The sequence below is a fragment of the Typopeltis vanoorti genome, chromosome 12 (assembly GCF_054136105.1).
Source record: "Typopeltis vanoorti isolate ZY-2024b chromosome 12, IOZ_Tvanoo_1.0, whole genome shotgun sequence".
NCBI classification, from domain to species: Eukaryota; Metazoa; Arthropoda; class Arachnida; order Uropygi; family Thelyphonidae; genus Typopeltis; species Typopeltis vanoorti.
Window position 1 is genome coordinate 81,849,856 of NC_143560.1, and position 20,979 is coordinate 81,870,834.

General features: G+C 35.7%; 1 protein-coding gene across 1 annotated transcript; it reads right to left on the bottom strand.

The window, feature by feature from the left end:
* Positions 1–2,343: 2,343 nt before the first annotated feature.
* Positions 2,344–14,290, bottom strand: LOC150100934 (uncharacterized). Its single transcript, XM_090401912.1, has 3 exons — positions 14,239–14,290; positions 11,475–11,559; positions 2,344–3,424 (listed from the first exon to the last, which is right to left on the bottom strand). Exons 2-3 carry the CDS (start codon positions 11,518–11,520, stop codon positions 2,889–2,891), a joined length of 582 nt encoding a protein of 193 aa, XP_090258038.1. The 5' UTR covers positions 11,521–11,559; positions 14,239–14,290; the 3' UTR covers positions 2,344–2,888.
* Between the last annotated feature and the right edge of the window lie 6,689 nt (positions 14,291–20,979).

Genomic DNA, 20,979 nt, shown 5'->3' on the forward strand with positions numbered 1-20,979 from the left:
TAACTATTCATTACTTAATAGTTAAGTTTAATAGTTAATTAATTTTAGTGTATGAATTAATGAATTCATTAATTCATACACTAAAAATGTATTTTTCACTTCCTTATGATTTTCTTTAATATTTTTATTTTCTCTAGCTAGCTTTACTGTAGAAATATAGTATATAATACATCCCATATAAAACATGCGTTAATCGACTGTTTATTGTATCGGTAAGGTTTCCAGTCAACAGCAGGCTATTAGTAGTTACGTTTTTGGACAATAACTTTTGGAAGTCAAAAGATACGCGGATTTTCGAACAACGCGGGAGGTTAGCGCCCCTAACCCCGGTGTTGTTCAAGGGTCAACTGTACATTTAAAATTGCTTGCACTGGATCGAAATATAATTGGATGCGAAATCTTATAGAATTTATTTTTATTTATTAGGGTTGTCTTAATTTAGTTGAAATTTGCTATTCAGGAATTTCTATAATCTACGCTGGCTTGGTTGACCGAGTGGGTAGAATACCCGCGCTTCAACCAACAGGTTGTGGGTTTTGATATTCCGCGTTGAGAGTGGGTGTTTGTAAAGCGAATTCTAGACGAGCATCGTAGCTCTTTGAGTTCATAGGGCTTCACTTGATTGTAAAAACAAAAACTGAATAGTTATGAATATTTTTATGATCTTCGCTTAGCGATTTGCTATTTTTGTTCTTATCAAGACGTTTAAGTCCTTTTTTGTGCAATTATCTATCATTATTCTGTGATAATTTCGTTGTTTGTATGATATATTAGCTCAAAGGTCTGTTTCTGTTGGTCAACGTTTCCACTTGACTGAAATTTGTTTTCGTCAGTTACATATCTTTGATTGCACCTTCTTTTTATATAATTCCTTATTTTGATATTGCTAAACCGTTTACGGTTATTATAAATACAATGTTTGGTTTTGGCGCTTCCATCGATTAGTGGGGACTAATATTTTCCGGCATTGCAACAAGGATTATGAATGACAAAAAAAATTATCTATGACATGTCATTTATATTAAGAAAAGGGAATAGAGAGAAAAACTTGAACTCGCACCCAATATCGTATGAATGGGATTTACTGTGTTGTGTTATTCAAAGATGGTGTACGACATCGCAATAAACAGTGAAGATTATCGTATGATATCCGCTTTCCAGATTGAAGTTTGTACAATTTTATAAAAGAAAAGGTTGAAATAGATTAAGAAACAATTCTGCGCCTGCCTGACTTTGTGTTTGTTTAATAACTGCATAATTTTGACTACGCCTGTGTTTGAAGATGCACTCGTCTTTGATGGTTTAACTTATGGAAAGCTTAATCGGTTTTTCCTGCTTAAAGTTGACTATTATTTGCTTATAATTGCTAACTTACTTTAGCGTTTTCCCCTTGTGTAAATTTATTGAACATGCCATAACAGAAAAACTGCAAGCTATTAATACAGTGAATGGGAGACAGTGGTTTACTTGGAGATTTTTTTCACCATACTTTGAGATTTTTATAACAAAAAATTAGCTAACGCCTTTTTGTTCTCGCATAAGGGAGTAGGCGACGCCTTTATACCCCCTGCCTAACTTTTGGAGACTGAGTGGGCAGTTCAATCTCCATTGGTAGCCAATCAGAGATAGCTGGCTCAAGGCTATCACTAATTTAGCCAGCCTGCAGTGAAGAGACGACTCAACAAATAGTACCACCATCTCGTGATCCCTACCCTAACACAAGATTTTTGATGTCTGAAAATAGTGTGTGTTCGACGGTCGATTTTCTTGAGTTTACCGGACGAAAAACCCGAGTTTCCGGGAGAATAAACCCGCTTGCCCGTGCCAGAGATCGATTAACTCTGGAACCAGTCTACAAAAGCTTAGAAAATGTTCCTCTAGTCGGTGACTAGATTCGAACCCAAGTGTTTCGTCGTGCGATCAAGCGTCGTAGAGTGCAAACGTCACTTCTACTAAGCTACACAGTCTTCCGAGATTTTTATGACTGCAGATAAAGACGAGATTAATCGGTTTCTTAAACGCCTTCTCTCTCGATTGATATTTGCAAACTTTTACAAGTGGTGCCCTCTTGTGGAAATTTTCTCAGTCTTTCTTTAAATGATTAAAAATATGCATATATTATGTAATATTAAGATAGCTTTTATTTATAATAAAAAAGCTTTGTGAGTTTCTTATTAATGTTTTTAAATTCTTAATACTACTTTATAGGAACCTAGAAAGCCTCTCAATATAATTGTGATAATTTTCAAAAAAAAATATTGCAGATGATCATCTTTGAATTTGCTTAAATAAAATTCATGAGATTTGTCTTCAATTTCAAATTTTTCAGGACAAACTAAGCTGTAAATATGAGACTTCTTTTTTTTTTCTTGCTTTATTTCTCTACATAATACTCTTGAACTTTTTTTTTCGTTTCGCCTTCATAAACTATCGATTACCACAAGTCATACAAAAAATAATAAAAATGTACACTTTACTCTTCATGATTGCGTGCAGCAGGTAAATATAGAAGAAATAGCAACAAAATATAGTTCGTGAATAGAAATGTTCTTTGTGGAATAAAATAGTATTATAAAATCAGTTCTGTTCTTTTTTAAATTCTCGTACTTCACTTTTTCTTCATACTCGTACATGAGTCATAACTTGTAGCGCAAGATGCCGTATGTGGAACGGGGAAACAAGTCTGTGTGAAAGAGAAGTATGTACTTCATTGAAAGTCACATTTTAAGTAAAGAATGTTTGCTGTTTATTTGGCATTGTCTGCCAAAGGTGGGCATATTTTAACTCCGCAGAACAGCTAACTGTTTAACAGACTATTGTGTCTAGTAGAAGGTGGCAGCTTGTAACGCACACCACGTCTTACTTGACTTCTATTATTCTTCCAAGTGCTAAGGAAGGGAATACAGAAATTGTTTTTTAACCTCACTTTCAAAGTATTCAACAATGTTTTCCACTTCGTTGTCCACCATTTCTTGGACTGACTGTTTCTTCTCTCCTATTGGTCCATTCACTTCGGTAATGTTGATGCCCGAGAAGCATGTTATGTTAAACCGGTTAAGTTCCACACTGCCGTTAGCGTAGCCCGTGATCTCAACTTTCAGTGTGATTTCGTTTATGGTTCCTTTAGCTTCACTCGGAGGGAAGAGAAGAGGAGGCATCGGCGGGACAGTGTCCACCTGTGATTGTAAATCCATTCCCGGCACTGTTAGGTTAGCAAAGAGCGTGACAAACTGATTCGGTTCTTCATCAAGCTGACAATCTCCATGTCTTCTGATGTTAGACAATCCAGAAATTTTACTTTTTGTGAACGAAAAACTGTCACCGCTGTAGTCAGGAAGTTCATTTTCCCTGTATGTTGAATTCTGCGCAATACTTAGGAGATAATGATCTACGTACTGGTTGGCAGCCGAATTAGCAGACGCATCTGAAAACAAAGAAAAACTTAAGTCACTCACATAAGGTTTTTTCAAGTACTGAATACTTAATTCATAATTACAGTCAATGGCGTCACTGCAGATTCAGTTCTTACTTTTAATTTAAAAATTGAATGTTTGTTACTTTGATCACGAAGAACATACAAGAGATTTCGTAAAAGTTAAATTACTCACGAATATCCAAATTCTTAATCGTTTACATGAGATTAACCGAATCAAACTTTTCATATTTCATCCTTTGCCAGTGTGCTAAGCATAAAGCCAAAGGATGGAATTTTAGTTGATGCTAATTATTCGTTTTGATTTTTTTTCGTTAATTCTAATTTTTAATTTGAAAACTTTGGTTTAATTCGAAGTGCTGATTCTTTCTTAGTTTTTTTTATTATATATTTATTATATATATTCTTTGTAAAGTTGTACAGTTTACAAGGAATAAAATAAATTACCTAATTCGGTTCATCTTAATAAAAAACAAACAAACAAGAGTCTTAAAGAAGAACGAAAAGAACATAAAGAGGAGTCGTCACTTAAAGAACACTTGAAAGGCGATTTAGTTTTATTAAAACCCAAAATGAATACATTCACCGCCGTTCTCTAATTTTTCCAAACTCTTGTTAAATCTGTTTATTGGCTTCTCAATACAGTCAGAAAATGCTTTCTGCAAGAGTGCGTACACATAACCTTTTGCTCTTGGATTGAAAAGAGCCGGGTTCGATTCCCATTTAAGACGCGAAGAACTTTTCTAGAGATTTTCCACTAGTTAGCGAGTTACCTTTTTCATAGATGGAAGGGTGAGACGGTTTCAACACGAAATCTCGGGTGTTTTTCTTGTGTAAAAGAGACCACCGACCAGAGAACACACAAGTAACGGATGTGTTCTCTTCAGTATTTCAGTCAATACGAAATCTTTCAATTAATTATGTCTCTTCTTTGGTTTCTTTTTTATGAAAAAATGGTTTTATTATTTATTTTTGGTAGGTGCTTATCACTTCGTGCTTTTACAATATTGTGCTGATGATGAACAGAAGGTCACAGCTCCAAATAAAAAATGCACTCTTCAGCTATAGGAATATAAAGAACTTAGAATTCATGTATCGATATTGCTAATGCTAAGATATTATTTTGTAGTGTAGAATAACCTCTCGCAATGAGTCCCCGGACTCCGTGTAGGTATTACCACGCAATCATAGAGCACTACTCCATAGCACTCTTGATTGTTGTGTATGTTGTACGGTCGTGCCTATGAGATCAAATCCAAGATCACAATTAAATATTGTCAAATAGAGATAACATTGTAATAACCTCAAAAGATATGGATGTGGTGCTCAGGAAATTTTAATACTAGGATATGACCAGGAACAATTGGATCTCAAATCCATAAAATATGGTGGACCAGTATTCACAGAGGAGCCGAAATATTTTTGAATAAAATTATGTAAAACCAAATACTCATTCAAAATTGAGTGGATATTGAATACCACATTATATCTTAGCCGAATAAGAAACTCAAACATAGGAAATCTAATCTAAGAGTTTCATGCCGAATATAGAAAACTATAAAGTTCGGCGAGACCAAGCGTATGCCAACACCTGGTAGTGCAATGCTAGGGCTACTCGTAGTAAAGGTGGAGTAAGCTCCGAACACTGTTCTTAGTATTTTCCCATAATGCAAAACACAGCTCCTAGGAGATGTATTACTGTTCTACTTGACTTTTAAAAGTGAAAAGGAACTAATTATCACGTCCATTATTATGAGAGGGGATAGATGTATTAAATTTAGCATTAAAACTAACCACAAAAATAAAATTGAAATGTTTAAGCAACTAGGTTTAGACGAAATCGATCCTGCCTACAAGCAATATTTTTAATAAGACAGTTAACAGAAATCTTGAGAATTTAAGTCGGTCTTTGTCTGAGTTCAAGCAAGTATTTGGTTGCGTTTAAAATTTCAATATATTTAATAACAGAAAAACATCAATGAATGTAACACATTTTTAAAGATATTAAAAAAATAAAAAATATTGGTGAACGTAATAACATAAAAGATAATGAATCAGAAGACGACCTCTAGCGACGACTTTCAAATAATTTAATATCAATGTCTCATTTATATGATATGAAAATATCAATAATAGAAACTAGCTAAAGTTGTAAGTATGCTGCTGTAGCTACACTAGCTACAAAATACCTAACGAACCATTAATACGAAAATGTAAGCCTGAAGGAAGAATAACAGAATAATGAAGTGGTGAAAGAGATTATCTGAAATGTGTATAAATTTTAAAAATTCCGAATATCGAATGATATTATTAGCCAGATATTAAACGTAAAAAACGTATATGGATGTTTAAACCAAATAAAGTGGAACAATTTGTGTGTGTGTGTGTGTGTATATATATATATATATATATATATATGAAGAAACCAAGATGTTAATATATAACAGAATACTGAGATCGATAACAACATATGCAGTTGAAACAAGAACACATAAAACAGAAATTCTACTAATGATAAACATAACATGAATCTTTAAGGAAAATTTTAAACAATAATGGATTGTTTACGAAGATAAAATGGAAAGAAATATGTGGGTGTTCTGAAAAGTTCTCGGCCTCGACAACAGATGGCAACGCCATCGGCAAGATTTTTTTTTCTAAGTTGGTACATCTGTCATAAGCATCCATGGGAAATTGCAAGTCATTCTGTGAAGTAGTTTGTTTTATACAGCTGTCTGAAGCAAACGTGTTGTCTGTGTCCCTTGAAATGGATAAAATTGATGATGAAATGATAAAATTCTTTATAAAAGAAAGTTGAACGACGAACGAAATTCATTCGAAGTTCATAAACGTTTATGGGCACTCTTCTCCATCGTTTTCGACAATTAACAAATTGGCTGCCGAGTTTAAACGTGGTCATACCAGCTTGAATATGATCCGCGTGAAGGACGTCCAAAAAGTGTAACACCACCAGAAATCATTGATTAACTGTGCACGATATGGTATTGGATGCCTGGCCAGTCAAAGTGCGTGAAATTGCTGAGACTACAGGCATTTCAAAAGAACGTGTAAGATATATTTTGCATGAAGAAATATCATTACGTATTCGGAATTTTTAGAATTTCATTTGCGCAAGATGGGTGCGCGCATGCTCATAGCAGATCAAAAACGCACTCGCATGAAAATCTCTGAACAGTGCTTGGAGCATTTTAACAAGAATAAAATTGATTTTGTGCGTCGATTTTTTACTATGGATGAGACTTGGATTCACCATTACACACCAGAATGCAAACAGCAGTCAAAACAGTGGACAGAAGTAGGTTGTTCAGCGCCAAAGAAAAGGTCATGACATCGGTGTTTTGGGATGCTAAAGGCATTTTGTTTATTAATTATTTTGAAAAGGGTAAAAAAAAGTAACCAGGGAATATTATTTCTATCTTTGAACCAGACTAGACGAAAGATTTCGTGAGAAAAACGTCGTTTGCAGAAGACAAAAAATCAACTTTCATCAGGACAATGCACCTCCAAACAAAGGTGTTTTGGCAATGGGAAAATTAAGGGGTCTGCACTATGAATTGTTCGATCATCCATCCTATTCCCCAGATTTGGCTCCCCTCTAACTTCTGTCTCTTCCCAAAACTAAAACTCTCCCTCGCTGGTCAGCATTTTTGTTCGAATCAAGAGGTGATTGCAGTTGTAGAGGAGTATTTTGCAGATCTTTCTAAGAACCTCTACAGGGACGGGCTAATGGTACTGGAGCATCGCTGGAATAAATGTATTAGTCTAATAATAAATAACTTTTATTATTAAAGGACCAGAAGTTAAATGATAAAATATATATACAAAGAGCCAACAAGTTTCACTAGCCACTGTCTAGCATTTTCAAGGCTGAACTAGTGTGAAAACAAATGCATTGAGTTACATTTCAAAAAACATACACTTTAGTAACTGTTAGGCCGTTACATTTGATCATTCTGTTTGAAGGCGTGCATGTGTTCGAAAGCTTCAGTCAGATATCGGTACATGACCACGTGTTTTGTAGTTGTTTGCATATTGTAATTCTGTTGAACTGAGAGAGATGAGATTTTTCCATATGTCTTTAAGAACAGTGCCCTGATTTCTATTTAAATTATTGCCTGTGCGTAATACCACAGCTGCTTCTTTTAAAGTTCTGTATTTGTAGTCATTCTCGATGTAAGGCATAGAATTGTTTTTCCAATCTATTACGTGATTTGATGTTGAGAAATGATGTGCTAACCCAGATGTGATGATTCTATTATGATTGACATCCCCCACATGTTCCTTCTGTCTTATTTCAAAACTTCTCGAAGTCTGACCAATGTAAGAAAGGCCACACGTGCATGGAATTTCATATACTCCAGGACATTTGAAGAAAGGTACCTCATCTTTAGGTGATCCTAAGATTTGTCTGATCATGGTAGTTGGTTTAAAAACCACTCTGATGTTATGAGCTTTTAACATTCTTTCCAATTTTGTGGAAACTGAATTAATGTATGGAATGACAGCTGTGGACACATATTGGGGTACTGTAACACGTTGTTGGTGGTTATCTTTAAATAGCCATTTGTTCAAAATGTTAGAAGGGTATCCATTAAGAGATAGTGTTAGATATTAGTGACAGTTCTCTCTGTACCTCCGTTTCTTTTGAAATCGACCTTAAGGCTCTATTACGGAGCATGTGAATGATGCTGTGTTTTTGTGATCTATGATGGTTGGACGAATAATGTAGATATCTACCAGTATCTGTGGGTTTCCTGTAAATGGACAGTTGGAAATTGTTATCTTCTTTCTTCACTAGGATGTCAAGAAAAGGAAGTTCTTTGTTCTTCTCTAGTTCTATAGTGAATTTGATCTTATTGTGTAGTGAGTTGATTTTGTTCAGAAATCCGAGAAGGTTTTCCATGGTGTCTTTCCAGATGATGAACACGTCATCGACATATCTCCACCAAATTGATGGTTTTGGTACAATGGTGGAAAGAATATCCTTTAAGTTTTTCCATAAAAAGGTCTGCGCATGGTGGTGACAGAGGGCTACCCATGGCTAGTCCTTCTAATTGTTGGTATACAGTGTTGTTGAATTTGAAGAAATTTGAATTCAGGCAATGATGAAACAACTGTGTGATGTCTTGAGGGAAAAGATCTTGCAGAATGTTAACTACCTCTACGATCGGTACATTAGTGAATAAGGACACTACATCTAGACTAGCCATAATGTCCGTTTCTGATATTTTAATACTCTTGATTTTTTTCTACAAAACGTTGAGAGTTTTTAACGTAGGTCTCTGTGTGTCTAATTGTTCCTTTCATTAATTTTGCCAGATGCTTTGCTAGTAGGTATGTAGGTGATGATCTTCCATCAACTATTGTACGAAGAGGAACGTTTTCTTTGTGAATCTTCGGTGCACCATGAAGGCGTGGAGTAATAGGGTGTAAGAAGTTACGTTGTTTTTTTAAGTTCATCCGACCAGCCGGTCATATTGCGGATAAGAGCATTAGTCTCCAGATGATTACTCATGATGGGATTTTTATCTAAGACTTGGTAAGTGGAACTGTCTGCTAGTAACAAGTTAATCTTGTCGAAGTAATCTTTCGAGTTTAGAATGACCGTTGAATTTCCTTATCGGCTTTTGTTATTATAATGTCTTTGTTACGTAAGTTGCGGAGAGCTTTCTTATCATAAGGAGTGATATTAGGTATTGGTGGTTTTGCTGAAGCAAGAATAATCGTACTCTTGAACCTGATCGCATTTGCTGTAGCCTCCGGAAGAGGAAAAATACTTTTTTCTATCCCACATATGAAATCCATTTTAGGGATAAAATTAGGGGAGATGGCAAAGTTGAAACCTTTTTTTAGGATTTCTGATTCGTGATTAGAAAGCCTGTAATCTGAAAAGTTAAAAATCACTTTGTTGTTAGGCAGACTGTGATGCGACTGGAATTTTTTCTTATATAGAAATTCGAATTTTTTAATTTGTCTAATTTTACTCGTTGTGAAAGTTTTTTCGTAGCTACGATGTAATACTTGGTCTATATCATTCCACGTCGTGTAGTCTAAACTGTTAGATATGTCATCAAATTGATCTCTACACTTCTCGTCAATAATGTTAACCTCATACCTGGTATGTTGTATTATCATATTATATATGATATATATTATATATTGCCTGAATTTAAATTTCTTCAAATTCAACAACACTGTATACAAACAATTAGGACTAGCCATGGGTAGCCCTCTGTCACCACCATGCGCAGACCTTTTTATGGAAAAACTTGAAAAGGATATTCTTTCCACCATTGTACCAAAACCATCAATTTGGTGGAGATATGTCGATGACTTGTTCATCATCTGGAAAGACACCATGGAAAACCCTCTCGGATTTCTGAACAAAATCAACTCACTACACAATAAGATCAAATTCACTATAGAACTAGAGAAGAACAAAGAACTTCCTTTTCTTGACATCCTAGTGAAGAAAGAAGATAACAATTTCCAACTGTCCATTTACAGGAAACCCACAGATACTGGTAGATATCTACATTATTCGTCCAACCATCATAGATCACAAAAACACAGCATCATTCACATGCTCCGTAATACAGCCTTAAGGTCGATTGTAAAAACAACAGAGGTACAGAGAGAACTGTCACTAAAATCTAACACTATCTCTTAATGGATACCCTTCTAACATTTTGAACAAATGGCTATTTAAAGATAACCACCAACAACGTGTTACAGTACCCCAATATGTGTCCACAGCTGTTATTCCATATATTAATTCAGTTTCCACAAAATTGGCGAGAATGTTAAAAGCTCATAACATCAGAGTGGTTTTTAAACCAACTACCATGATCAGACAAATCTTGGGATCACCTAAAGATGTGGTACCTTTCTTCAAATGTCCTGGAGTATATGAAATTCCATGCACGTGTGGCCTTTCTTACATTGGTCAGACTTCGAGAAGTTTTGAAATAAGACAGAAGGAACATGTGGGGGATGTCAATCATAATAGAATCATCACATCTGGTTTAGCACATCATTTCTCAACATCAAATCACGTAATAGATTGGAAAAACAGTTCTATGCCTTACATCGAGAATGACTACAAATACAGAACTTTAAAAGAAGCAGCTGTGGTATTACGTACAGGCAATAATTTAAATAGAAATCAGGGCATTGTTCTTAAAGACATATGGAAAAATCTCATCTCTCTCAGTTCAACAGAATTACAATATGCAAACAACTACAAAACACGTGGTCATGCACCGGTATCTGACTGAAGCTTTCGAACACATGCACGCCATCAAACACGAATGATCAAATGTAACGGCCTAACAGTTAGTAAAGTGTATGTTTTTTGAAATGTATCTCAATGCATTTGTTTTCACATCAGTTCAGCCTTGAAAATGCTAGACAGTGGCTAGTGAAACTTGTTGGCTCTTTGTATATATATTTTATCATTTATCTTCTGGTCTTTTAATAATAAAAGTTATTTATTGCAATACATCAGACCAAATATGTACAAGTTAAGTTCAAAAATGTATTAGTCGTAAGGGAGATTATGAATAATAATAAAAGTTAAATGAAATTTTAAAAAAAATGGGAAAAATCATCTCTAAGCAGTCCTCGACTTTTGTCGAGAAGAGTGGGTTTCATTTCGTTTCTGAACTTTTCCTGCAGTTGACACACTTATTGGGTCCGAGCTCGGATCAGGATGAGCGACATCATAACAGCCATTAAAAGATCCAAATGGCAAGGCAGGTCACATGGCGAGAAGTAACACTCGTACGCAATCATGCTCAGATAACCCTCGGCACAATCTTAAGCGCAATTGCAAAAGATTCAAATGAGAAATTAAATGTATGCAAATCCTTAACTTTTCAGACCGTTCCTTTTCTGATACGTAATTTCTAAAGGACGACAGTTTAGGATGCGATTAGCTCAGATTAAGCCGTCGATCATTATTGAATCCTTTGCCGCTTGCACGGCTCTTATCGGCTACCTAAAAAGTGAAGTCTCTTACTTTTGACAAGGAAAAGGGTTAGGATCCACAAGTAGAGATGATTCATCTTGTTCAGCTAATTCCTCTCGAATCTGTGTGACAATTTCTGCAAGAAAATACACAAACGCATCAATAGTTGGGCAGAACGGTTTTAAATTTTTATAATGAACTGGGATATGTTTTCACAGAAATAAATTTGACAAAGTCTTCAAAATATGTTTATCCACACAATAAAATATGGAATGTTTCGTTGAAAACTGTTTTCACCTGTTTTAATGACCTTAGATTTCGTAATTCTTCAACTTTCAAATGCTAGTGTTGTATGTATCATGCGATTTCCTAAGAGGAGGACAGCATTTGATGGAGAAGGTTTAGAAAGCGTTAATAAATAGAATTTATTAAAAATTAAGTTTGCATCCTATTAGTTATATAAGTAGTAAAGCTCAGTGGATTAATGGCTTAATTAAAGAACGCTTCGCTTGTGGGGTCTTATGATTCGCACGTGCCAGGCTAATAGTGTGACTCTAATCTCTCCTCAGTTAGATCTTCAATCGATTACAGGAATTATGTATATTCAGAAAAGATTTATTGAGTGCTTGGAAAGATTATACCTTAATAGTGAGGACTTTTCACTTACATAAATCCACGAGATTGCAACTAACATGGGAACGGATAGGAGACTTAATTGAGGAAGCTTACAAGTTAGTTCAAGAAGAGATAATTGGAGTTTGCTCCTCTTGGCTGAACCAGGCTCTACTGGATAAGTAAAACATAACAAAAATAGTGGAAAAGAATTATAACAATTTTTTGTATAGTTCAAAATATGTGGTACGGTTTTCAGTCACATGTCATAGAATTAGGAAATGTTTGCAAGTGGTGAACACAATAAATGCAAGAAAACGGTTGTTTAGATCATTGGTCTCCAAACTTTTATGATCGCGTACCCCCAAGACAGAAAAAATAAATAGCGCGTACCCCCAATTGATTGAGCAAAAATTTATTATAATAAGTATTATAAAGAGGAAATATGCCTTGTATCATCATATAATAATTAAAAAAGCTAGTTATTTTTACACATTATTTTTATTATTAACAGCTTACAAACATATTTATTACAATATTTAATGTGAACAATAGCCTTGCATTTCTTTCATAATTTCTTGAAATTCTGGTTTGATGGCTTCTGATACTGCGATACGAAGGTCTGGTTCCAAGTTTAATTTATTTCGATATTTGGTTTTAACATCTGTCATTGCAGAAAATGATACCTCACATAAATAAGTAGAACCAAACGGTAGGAGCGCATCATTTGCTGTGTTTACTAAATTGCTATACTCGGACTTCAGTATCATCCACCAATTGTGAAGAGATTTCTGTTGAAATTCTTTTTTCAAAGTTGTGTTGTATCTAATGTCAAGATTTACTCCCTAGTTTTAAAAAACATGACAGCTTTGCCACGGACGATTGTGTGCAAAGTCGCCAAATGTGCGCTACTCGCAAATTTAAGGTTACAGGATCTTTATAACGTCTTTGTCTATATTAGATATATGTTTAATTGATGAAAGAAAGTAATATTCTTTATCTTTAATTAATTACTTTTTTTCCTATCAATATAAAACGTTTTTTGACGTATCCCCACGTATCGACTCGCGTACCCCCCCTTGGGTACGGAATTGTTTTGGATATGTTTTTCCATTTGGGTAATTTGTAGCGTTCTTGCCATTGCTGTCTACATGGAAATAATTTCCTGGTGGAAGGTTGAATTCCTTAATGGTTTTGATACGTGTTGAGAGCAGATTACAACACAAGTCGAGCAATAAATCATACAATTTTCTAGTAACAAACAAAGCAGTTGAAATCGTTACTATGATATTTCTTCAATAAAAGATTCTTCTCAATGAAACTTTTATTCACACTCTTCCGTTTCATAAGATGTAAAACCGAACAAGTCTTAAAGATTGACTGACGAAAAACATTTATCACAATTACAATTTTAAAAAAATTCTTTAACAAGCACATAAACAAACATACGTGTTATCGCACAATTACAGAACAAAATAAGAAAAAAGAAGAAACATATTACCAAATATTTATTATCAGATATCATGCATGTTCTTTAAGCATCTTAAGAAATTCAAATATAACCCAGAGAGAGAGAGATCATACCATACCTGCACCCCAGTGCAACTACAGAGGCTAAACACAGTTAACCGACAGAACATAAAACAAACCAAGTAACTTCCAATTAAATGAAAATGTTAATTTATGTAATTAACATACAGGATAAAAATTATTTTATACAAAATAGACGATCAATTTCGAATCTTTCATTGCTTCTTCGGAATCTATTTGAAAAAAAATTACAATGAATTATATATTATAATAATTAAGGGGATACAAATCCCTTGTTGTTCAACTGAATAAATATTATTTTTAGTCTTACGCTATTTCATTAATAAATAATAATGAAATTCCAGTTACATTATTAATAAAATTTAATCAGCATATGGCTCTAGGCCTCAGGTGAGTTGATTAAATATTTTAAATGCTTAAGGAGTTTCAGCGCCATTTAAAGGAATCGTCCTTCCTATAACACGCTACAAAATGCGCTAATCTTGTACCTAGGATGTGGACGTGTAGCAACAGTTGTAGAATAATTTAAATTTACAAAATCTGCGTGTATTATGGGAATTAAATTATTAATTGCAGTATCCGTACGCTATATTGTCGCTATCGGCTTGAAGAATTACATATTGAACACATTAAGTTACACAGCAACACGTACCTTTCGTTAGTTCCAAGTGAACCTTTTTTTAAATTGCTGATAAGCGAACGTCATCTTAAGCCTTTATACACAGACGTGCTGCGCCCTCTGATAACACTTCCACACGTCGTGTTTGTTACTCATGTTATTAACCGTTCACGTTATCAGTAGCCATTTTTTACCCCCTAAATAAATGAATTCTGTTTCATACCCCTTAATTCAATGCTTCAAACTTGTTCAAGTCCGGGTTTTCGATGAGCTTCGCTAATATAATGGATCAGAATAAGTATCGATACTTTTATTTCGCTTTTAACAGCACGTTTATTCCAGTTCGTAGTGTCTGGTTTGTTATTGGAAAGTAAGTAAAATCAAACAAGGAAGGAAATCTTTTATTCCTGCTCCCTCCGTCTCCTTTAGTGAGACCATCTTTATCAGTTAAATAAACCTTTTTCAAGGCTGTATCTTATCAAAGAAAGGGGATTAAGGGGATAGAATCAAAAGAAAAACCAAATGAAACGGAAACTATTACCTATGTGTTCCTCAATTCAGATGGTGTTTTGAGTACTCACTTTAGTATCAGTATAAATACTTCATATTCATTTGTCACTGTTATTAATGTCTCATCTCAATACTTCATGACTCCTGTACAGCCATTGGCAATACATATCAGGAATTAACAGGTGATGCTAACACATTGCGTATTCACTGGTATTACCGATCTACCTGCAAAGGTGAAGCAAGTTTCACTTTTATAATCATCTAACACCTAAAGACATGCCCAAGCATCCATGCTGCAAAGGGGTTCAGAGTTCTGTTAGGTGACGAGTGGATACACAATTCGGTCAGCCAATCAAATCATATTTTATTGATTATATAATTATTACTCCGATTTCTAACGGGAGCGCGAGACTCTTGTTGGAACCCAGAAAAATAGGCCTGAGAATGTAATTAAAAATGTTAATTGACTTGGACTCGCCGATAGTTCTTCTGCATGAAACTCTTAGATCTTAGATTTTGATCTCCAAGTTTCGTATCCGGCTTTAAAATAATGAAGGATTTATTATCCCCTTAACTTAATTTACACCGCCGGAAAAATAGCCTCTTGGCTCTTTATCATGCTAATTGACTGTTTCACTTTCAGATTTTGTGCATTTCTTCTATTAGGAAGGCGTATTTGGATTTAAAACTTTGTTTATGAATCAGTATTTTGAAGTAAATTTCACTTTTGTTGACTTTTAATTTTCTTTTAAGAGAGTCCAGATGGATGCCATGGAAGTCGAAACTATATTGTGTGATTTTTATTATTTCAAGTGCTAAAACCGATGCCCTCCGTAGTAATTGCAAACTGATGAAATACATAAGGGAAGCATCGAAGACGAGATTCTCTTTTACAAGATTGTTTCACAAGGAATTTAAAGACATTTCTGATAGTGACATTTGCCGTTCTGGGTTGATCTTTTATAGAACGCTCGGAACATTTTTTACAAGATAATTTCGACAGTACCTGAATTAGTCATTCTCATGGAGAAGCAATAAAGAGTCGCTTCAAAAGCAACTGTGGTTTTTCATCTCTCAAAAACAGACCACTGGCCAGATTAACACTTACTTAACAGACAAAATACACGACGTTATGGCCTTAGAGTGCACGCAGAGTTTAAAGCCGACAACACATTCAATCATCGTGGACGTATCTTAAGGTGGTAGATCATTTTAATAGCGAGCGTGCCTCACCTTATTGCTTGTTTGAAAGGGCTCAAAAAGACCCACTTTTGGTCTAATAGTGCATGTTCAGCAGGTAATCTAACACACAGTACTAAACTGTACTAAGGTTTTCGATCTTCCGGACATAGGATTGTCATAAAAAGCCATCACTACTACTACTAAAGGTCTAAGAGAGAAACCATCTATGAATCGAGTTCTAGAGGCCAAGCTAGTTTAGTTTTTGACCCATTGCAACCCTCAGATAAGTAGATGCTTATTAAATCTTAGGCAAAGGCCTAAGATTCAATAAGCACCTCTCAATCCAAATCATGCTTCATTTAAAAGCGAACATTCCTATCATAGTGGGGGTTCGAATCTTAAACCCCGTTGGCACCCTAGTTGACATCTGCGGACAGTCACGCAGTGATGAAAGATCACGAGATCGTTTATCGGCGTTGAAAACCACAAACTCAATACCTTCAAGAATGCACAGATAAAGAGCTCGCATGAGAGATTGCAAAAGGAAGTCAGTTGCTTTTTTGATATGAGAGAGCACCAAAGTCCAATCGGCTGTTCACTCCTCTATTTTAGAGTGTAGAAGTGAAAATAAAGCAATGGACACTACTTTCATGGTATATGAATAACATTTTTGTTGAAATAACATGTAAAAAATCAAATCATTATTATTTGTTGAAATTTTAGGAAGGTGAACCTATACAGAGTTAGGTTCAAATTCAAACCTAATTTGAATTCAAATAGTCCAAGCGAAATTTGAATTTGTATTCCTAAAACTTCTTGTTTCTAGCTAAATTATTTTTCGCATTCCTGTTGAAAGTAAGCAGTATATTAACAGTCATCGCAATAACTCTTCAGGATGTGGATTGTAGCGAGTCACAGCCTATTCTTATTGGAATCAGTAGGTCAGATTTGACCTTTGATGTTCTACAATTTATAAGTTGAAATATTCTTGATATTCCCAAAATATACGAAAGACCTAATAGCTGTGTTTAAAACAGCAAATAAAGCAAAGAGTATTTTCTTACACTAATATTTACACAGCAACACTTATCTTTCGATAGTTCAAAGTAATCTTTTTTAAAATCGTTGATAAGAGAACGGCAACTTAATCCTTTCTAACAGATCCATGTTGCCACCCTATTGATAATATTTCTATCTCATCGCCACTGTTTGTTACTCCTCGACGATAGCTTTTTTCCTCCCTTCCGTAGTAAATGAATTCTGTTTCGTATCCCTTATTGTAATTCCTCGAGTTCCTCCGTGACTTAGGCGTATCATATTCTTCTAATTTATGCCGGTTCGAGTTTCGATAATACACTGCTTGGAAAGAAGTCAACGGACACTATAGTGCAGCAATCCTACGGGACGTACTTTTCACATGCTTATGATAGCGATCCATTTTGGGCCATTCATACAGGCATGCAGTGTGTTCAGTTACCTAGAAACGTCGCAAAGTAGGAAGCATTGTCCAGAATATTCAGATACTCTGAGTTTAATGTTCGTGACGCCACAAACGGAGGTCCAAAAAACTAGGAAAAACAGGACCATACCATCACACCGCTATCTCCGAATTTCATAGTTGAGGTTACGCACTCTGGTAAGAGGCATTCACCGGCCTTCCGCCACACTCACACATGTTCATCTGCTCGATAGAGGGTGTAGTGTAATTCGCCGTTCCATAACACGGCTTTCCAAGCTTCCACTGTACGCACTCTTTTCACCATTTAAACTGACGCTGCATGTTGATTCGGGTAATGTGGGGCTTGCATATTACGGTTCTACCACGGAAATCCATGTTGTGAGCCTCGGTTATGAATGTTTGTGTGCAGATCAGTGTTCCATTCGATGCTCGGAACTTCGCATTCAACTTGTCCGATGAATGGCGTTTTCACATCTAATCCATTGTAGCATTCTACGGTCATGTTCGGTGCGTGTGGTAGGTCGTTAACTGCGGGTAGCACTTGCAATGGAATTCCTGCGCTTCCATCTCAGTATGGTATCACTGATTGTTGACCCAAGGTGGCCCGATTTGCACAAATCCGCCAAACAGCGAGGCCTGCTACATGGCATCTTTCAAACTCCGTGAGTTCCCTTCTCGCAGCCATTTCAGCAGGACACAGTTGCACTGATTTGGGAGCATCATATTCCACCAATTTATACCAGCTGCGAACACCTGACTCGTTACATGACACGATGTCCATTACCCATGAGGGTGTCCATTGAACTTCTTCCTAAGATACGTGATCAGATTGAACATCAATACTTTCATTTTGCTATTCACATTTCCACACCGATGCTTGAGTTCCTTGTTTGTTTTTACTTCGAAAAAACAAACAAGGGAGTAATATAAGAAGAAATACTTTATTTCTATTCCCTCGTCTTCAGTGAGACGAAGCGATTATTGTCAACTGAATAAACCTTTTTCAAGGACATTTTCATACGTTATAAAACAAACTGCATGAATAGTATAGGAGAAGAAAACGAGCCAAATGAAACGGGAGCGAAATGTGACTGAAATCTTGAAATATTCAGATTTTTTTGTGTTCAGTTTAGTACAGGAAATACTTTATATTCAGTGTCCTTGCGATTAACGTTCGTTATTAGTACTTGATCATGATATCTTCTATAGCCCTTGAGTGCATATCAGGAATTGATGCTAACACTTTGCATATCTGATGGTGTTACCGATCTTGAATCAAGTTTTGCTTTTATATCATTTATGTATAAGTCGAATAATATCTCATGTCCAGTCAGGAGGACAGAGGAGATAATTCACCCTGTCCAACCAACATATTTTATTGATGATTGCGAATGTAAGGATTTGTACCCAGAGAAATTGGTTGATGTTGAAAGATTTTTTTTTTTACTTAGTTGCAAAATAAACTAAACTTCCCAAAAATTATATTCTTGTTTATTTTCTTATTCAAGTTGAAAAAAGTTTGCACATGACGAATCTTCGGTACTAGGCAACTTGTATGTAGCGACTGATGACTTAGCGCAGTCAGGTCAAAACGTGTTCAGGCAGTGACTTTTCCCATAATGCATCGCAACATGCAATTCTAAAAGGAAATGTGCTTTTCTTTATGGGATACTAAGCCAAGTGATGTGAAGTCATTTAGCCTCGATATACGAGTTGCCCAGTTATGAAGTGATTTCACTCCCAAACTTTTGTTTGCTTACATTTGAATATAGGATTAAGCCAAGAATATAATTTCTTGGCAAGTTTACATTTTGCCGAAATCTGAGAAATGAGCGTGGTGGCGAACCCTATGGTTTGATTCTCACCAATTGTTAAGAATTGTTAAAATACACACGAGAAACATCAAAGAAGATTTCGTTTGTTTTGTTCGTATAGTAAGGAATTTTAAAACATTTCCTGACGTTGCAGCATTTGCACTTCGAGTTGACCCCCCCCCCCCCCTCTTCCGCTCCCTCTAGGACGCCACGAACATTTATAAGGTCGTTTCGATAGTAGTTAGCATTCTTACAGGGAAGCAGCAGAGTTTCTTTTCAAACTTGTTTTTCATTCCTAAATACAGAACACTGGTTAGAAGAACACGATCATAACATAACTATTGCCTCATGACCTTAGTTTCTTCTGCCGTAATCCCAAAATCACTGTTTTTAATTCCTAACTGGATGAACCTAAGACGAGTTCGATTTATACAAATAAAGCATTCAAATGATAAAGTATGTTAATAAACAGGTTTTCTTTGTCGTATGGGGTTGCCCTAGTTTTTCCCACCCGTCTCCTCAGGACCGGTTGAGCCCTCCAATGAGGGACTTCTAAATATGTATTTTTGACTGTAGATTCGTGTGTTTTCACGGAGCCGATTTGCCTGTTTTAAGGGATGAAAAACCCGAGTTTCCAGGAGAAAAACCCTACGTTCGATAAAGGTTCCTCACGTCATGGACGGGAATCGAACCCGGGTCTTTCCGACCAAAGGGCTTCGTTTATACCGACTGAGCTGTGGGAGGCTCCAATAAACAGAGGCTACTCGTATTGATAGTAATCAGTTTAAAGGTGTTTATCAAAAGATTTTTTTTCCATTTCAGAAAAAAAAATCTTCCTTAATTTTTTCTATTTACAGAAGTTTGATACTTTTTCCTGTCTGATTAATTTTTTTCATTCCACTTTTTTTTACAATCCCATTCACGCAGAGTTGAAAACTTACAACACTTTCACTCATTCTGGATGGTTAAGCGAGTAGTGTATCTGATATAGCGTGCCTCACCTTAGTGCTTATTTGGAAGTTGAGATGATTTTAAAAAGAATCGAAAACTCAGTAGAGCGAGTTCTACAGATTTTCGAAGACATAGCCCATCCCACAGTGCTAAACTGTGCAAAGAGTTTCGAGCTATCAGACGTGCCATTGTCATAAAGGTTCGTCGCTTTATGAAAGGTCCGAAGGCGAAATAATCATTGAATCCCGCCTTAGAGACTCCGCCATTCTTTTCTGATGCCGATGAATCGTCTGATAAGCACACAAGAGCCAAAAATGTAATAATCACCCCTCGGTGAAAATCACTCTAATTTAACATTCAAAGACGCTATATTAGAGTGAGAAATTCGAATCTTTCCCTGTTAGTACTAAGGCAGTCTTTAGATAATCGGCCACAAGAGTTGTCATCTACGAGGATGAAATGTCACCAGTTCATTTCATCACCGTCTGAAAACTACAAGCACAGTGCTAATGTACCCTCAAGAATGTACAGATAAATAATTCGCACGAGGTTGCGAAAACGGAGTTAAGTGATTTTTGATACGGGAAAGCACCAAAGTCCAATCAGCTGTTTCTTCTTCTTTCTTTTTACAGTATAGAAGTGAAAACAAAGTAGCATAAACTGGCTTGCATTGAACGGACAATAGTTTTATTGAAAGTATAAAACGTCTGTTATTTCTTCAGTCTTTAGTAACTAATGTTTAGGGTAGTTTGTATGTGTGTAGCCTCTGACAAGCACAAAGCTGTTAGAAGAAACCGAAACATCTTTAGTTGTGCTATTATTTGTAGTGCTCCGCTTTTTCCTCAAACTCTTTGTTTC

Excerpts from the sequence above, each read along its gene's own strand:
- LOC150100934 (XM_090401912.1), bottom strand. The coding sequence starts at position 11,520 with ATGAATCATCTCTACTTGTGGATCCTAACCCTTTTCCTTGTCAAAA. Across the intron at positions 3,425-11,474 it reads AACCCTTTTCCTTGTCAAAA|ATGCGTCTGCTAATTCGGCT; the intron begins GTAAGAGACTTC and ends CTTTGTTTTCAG.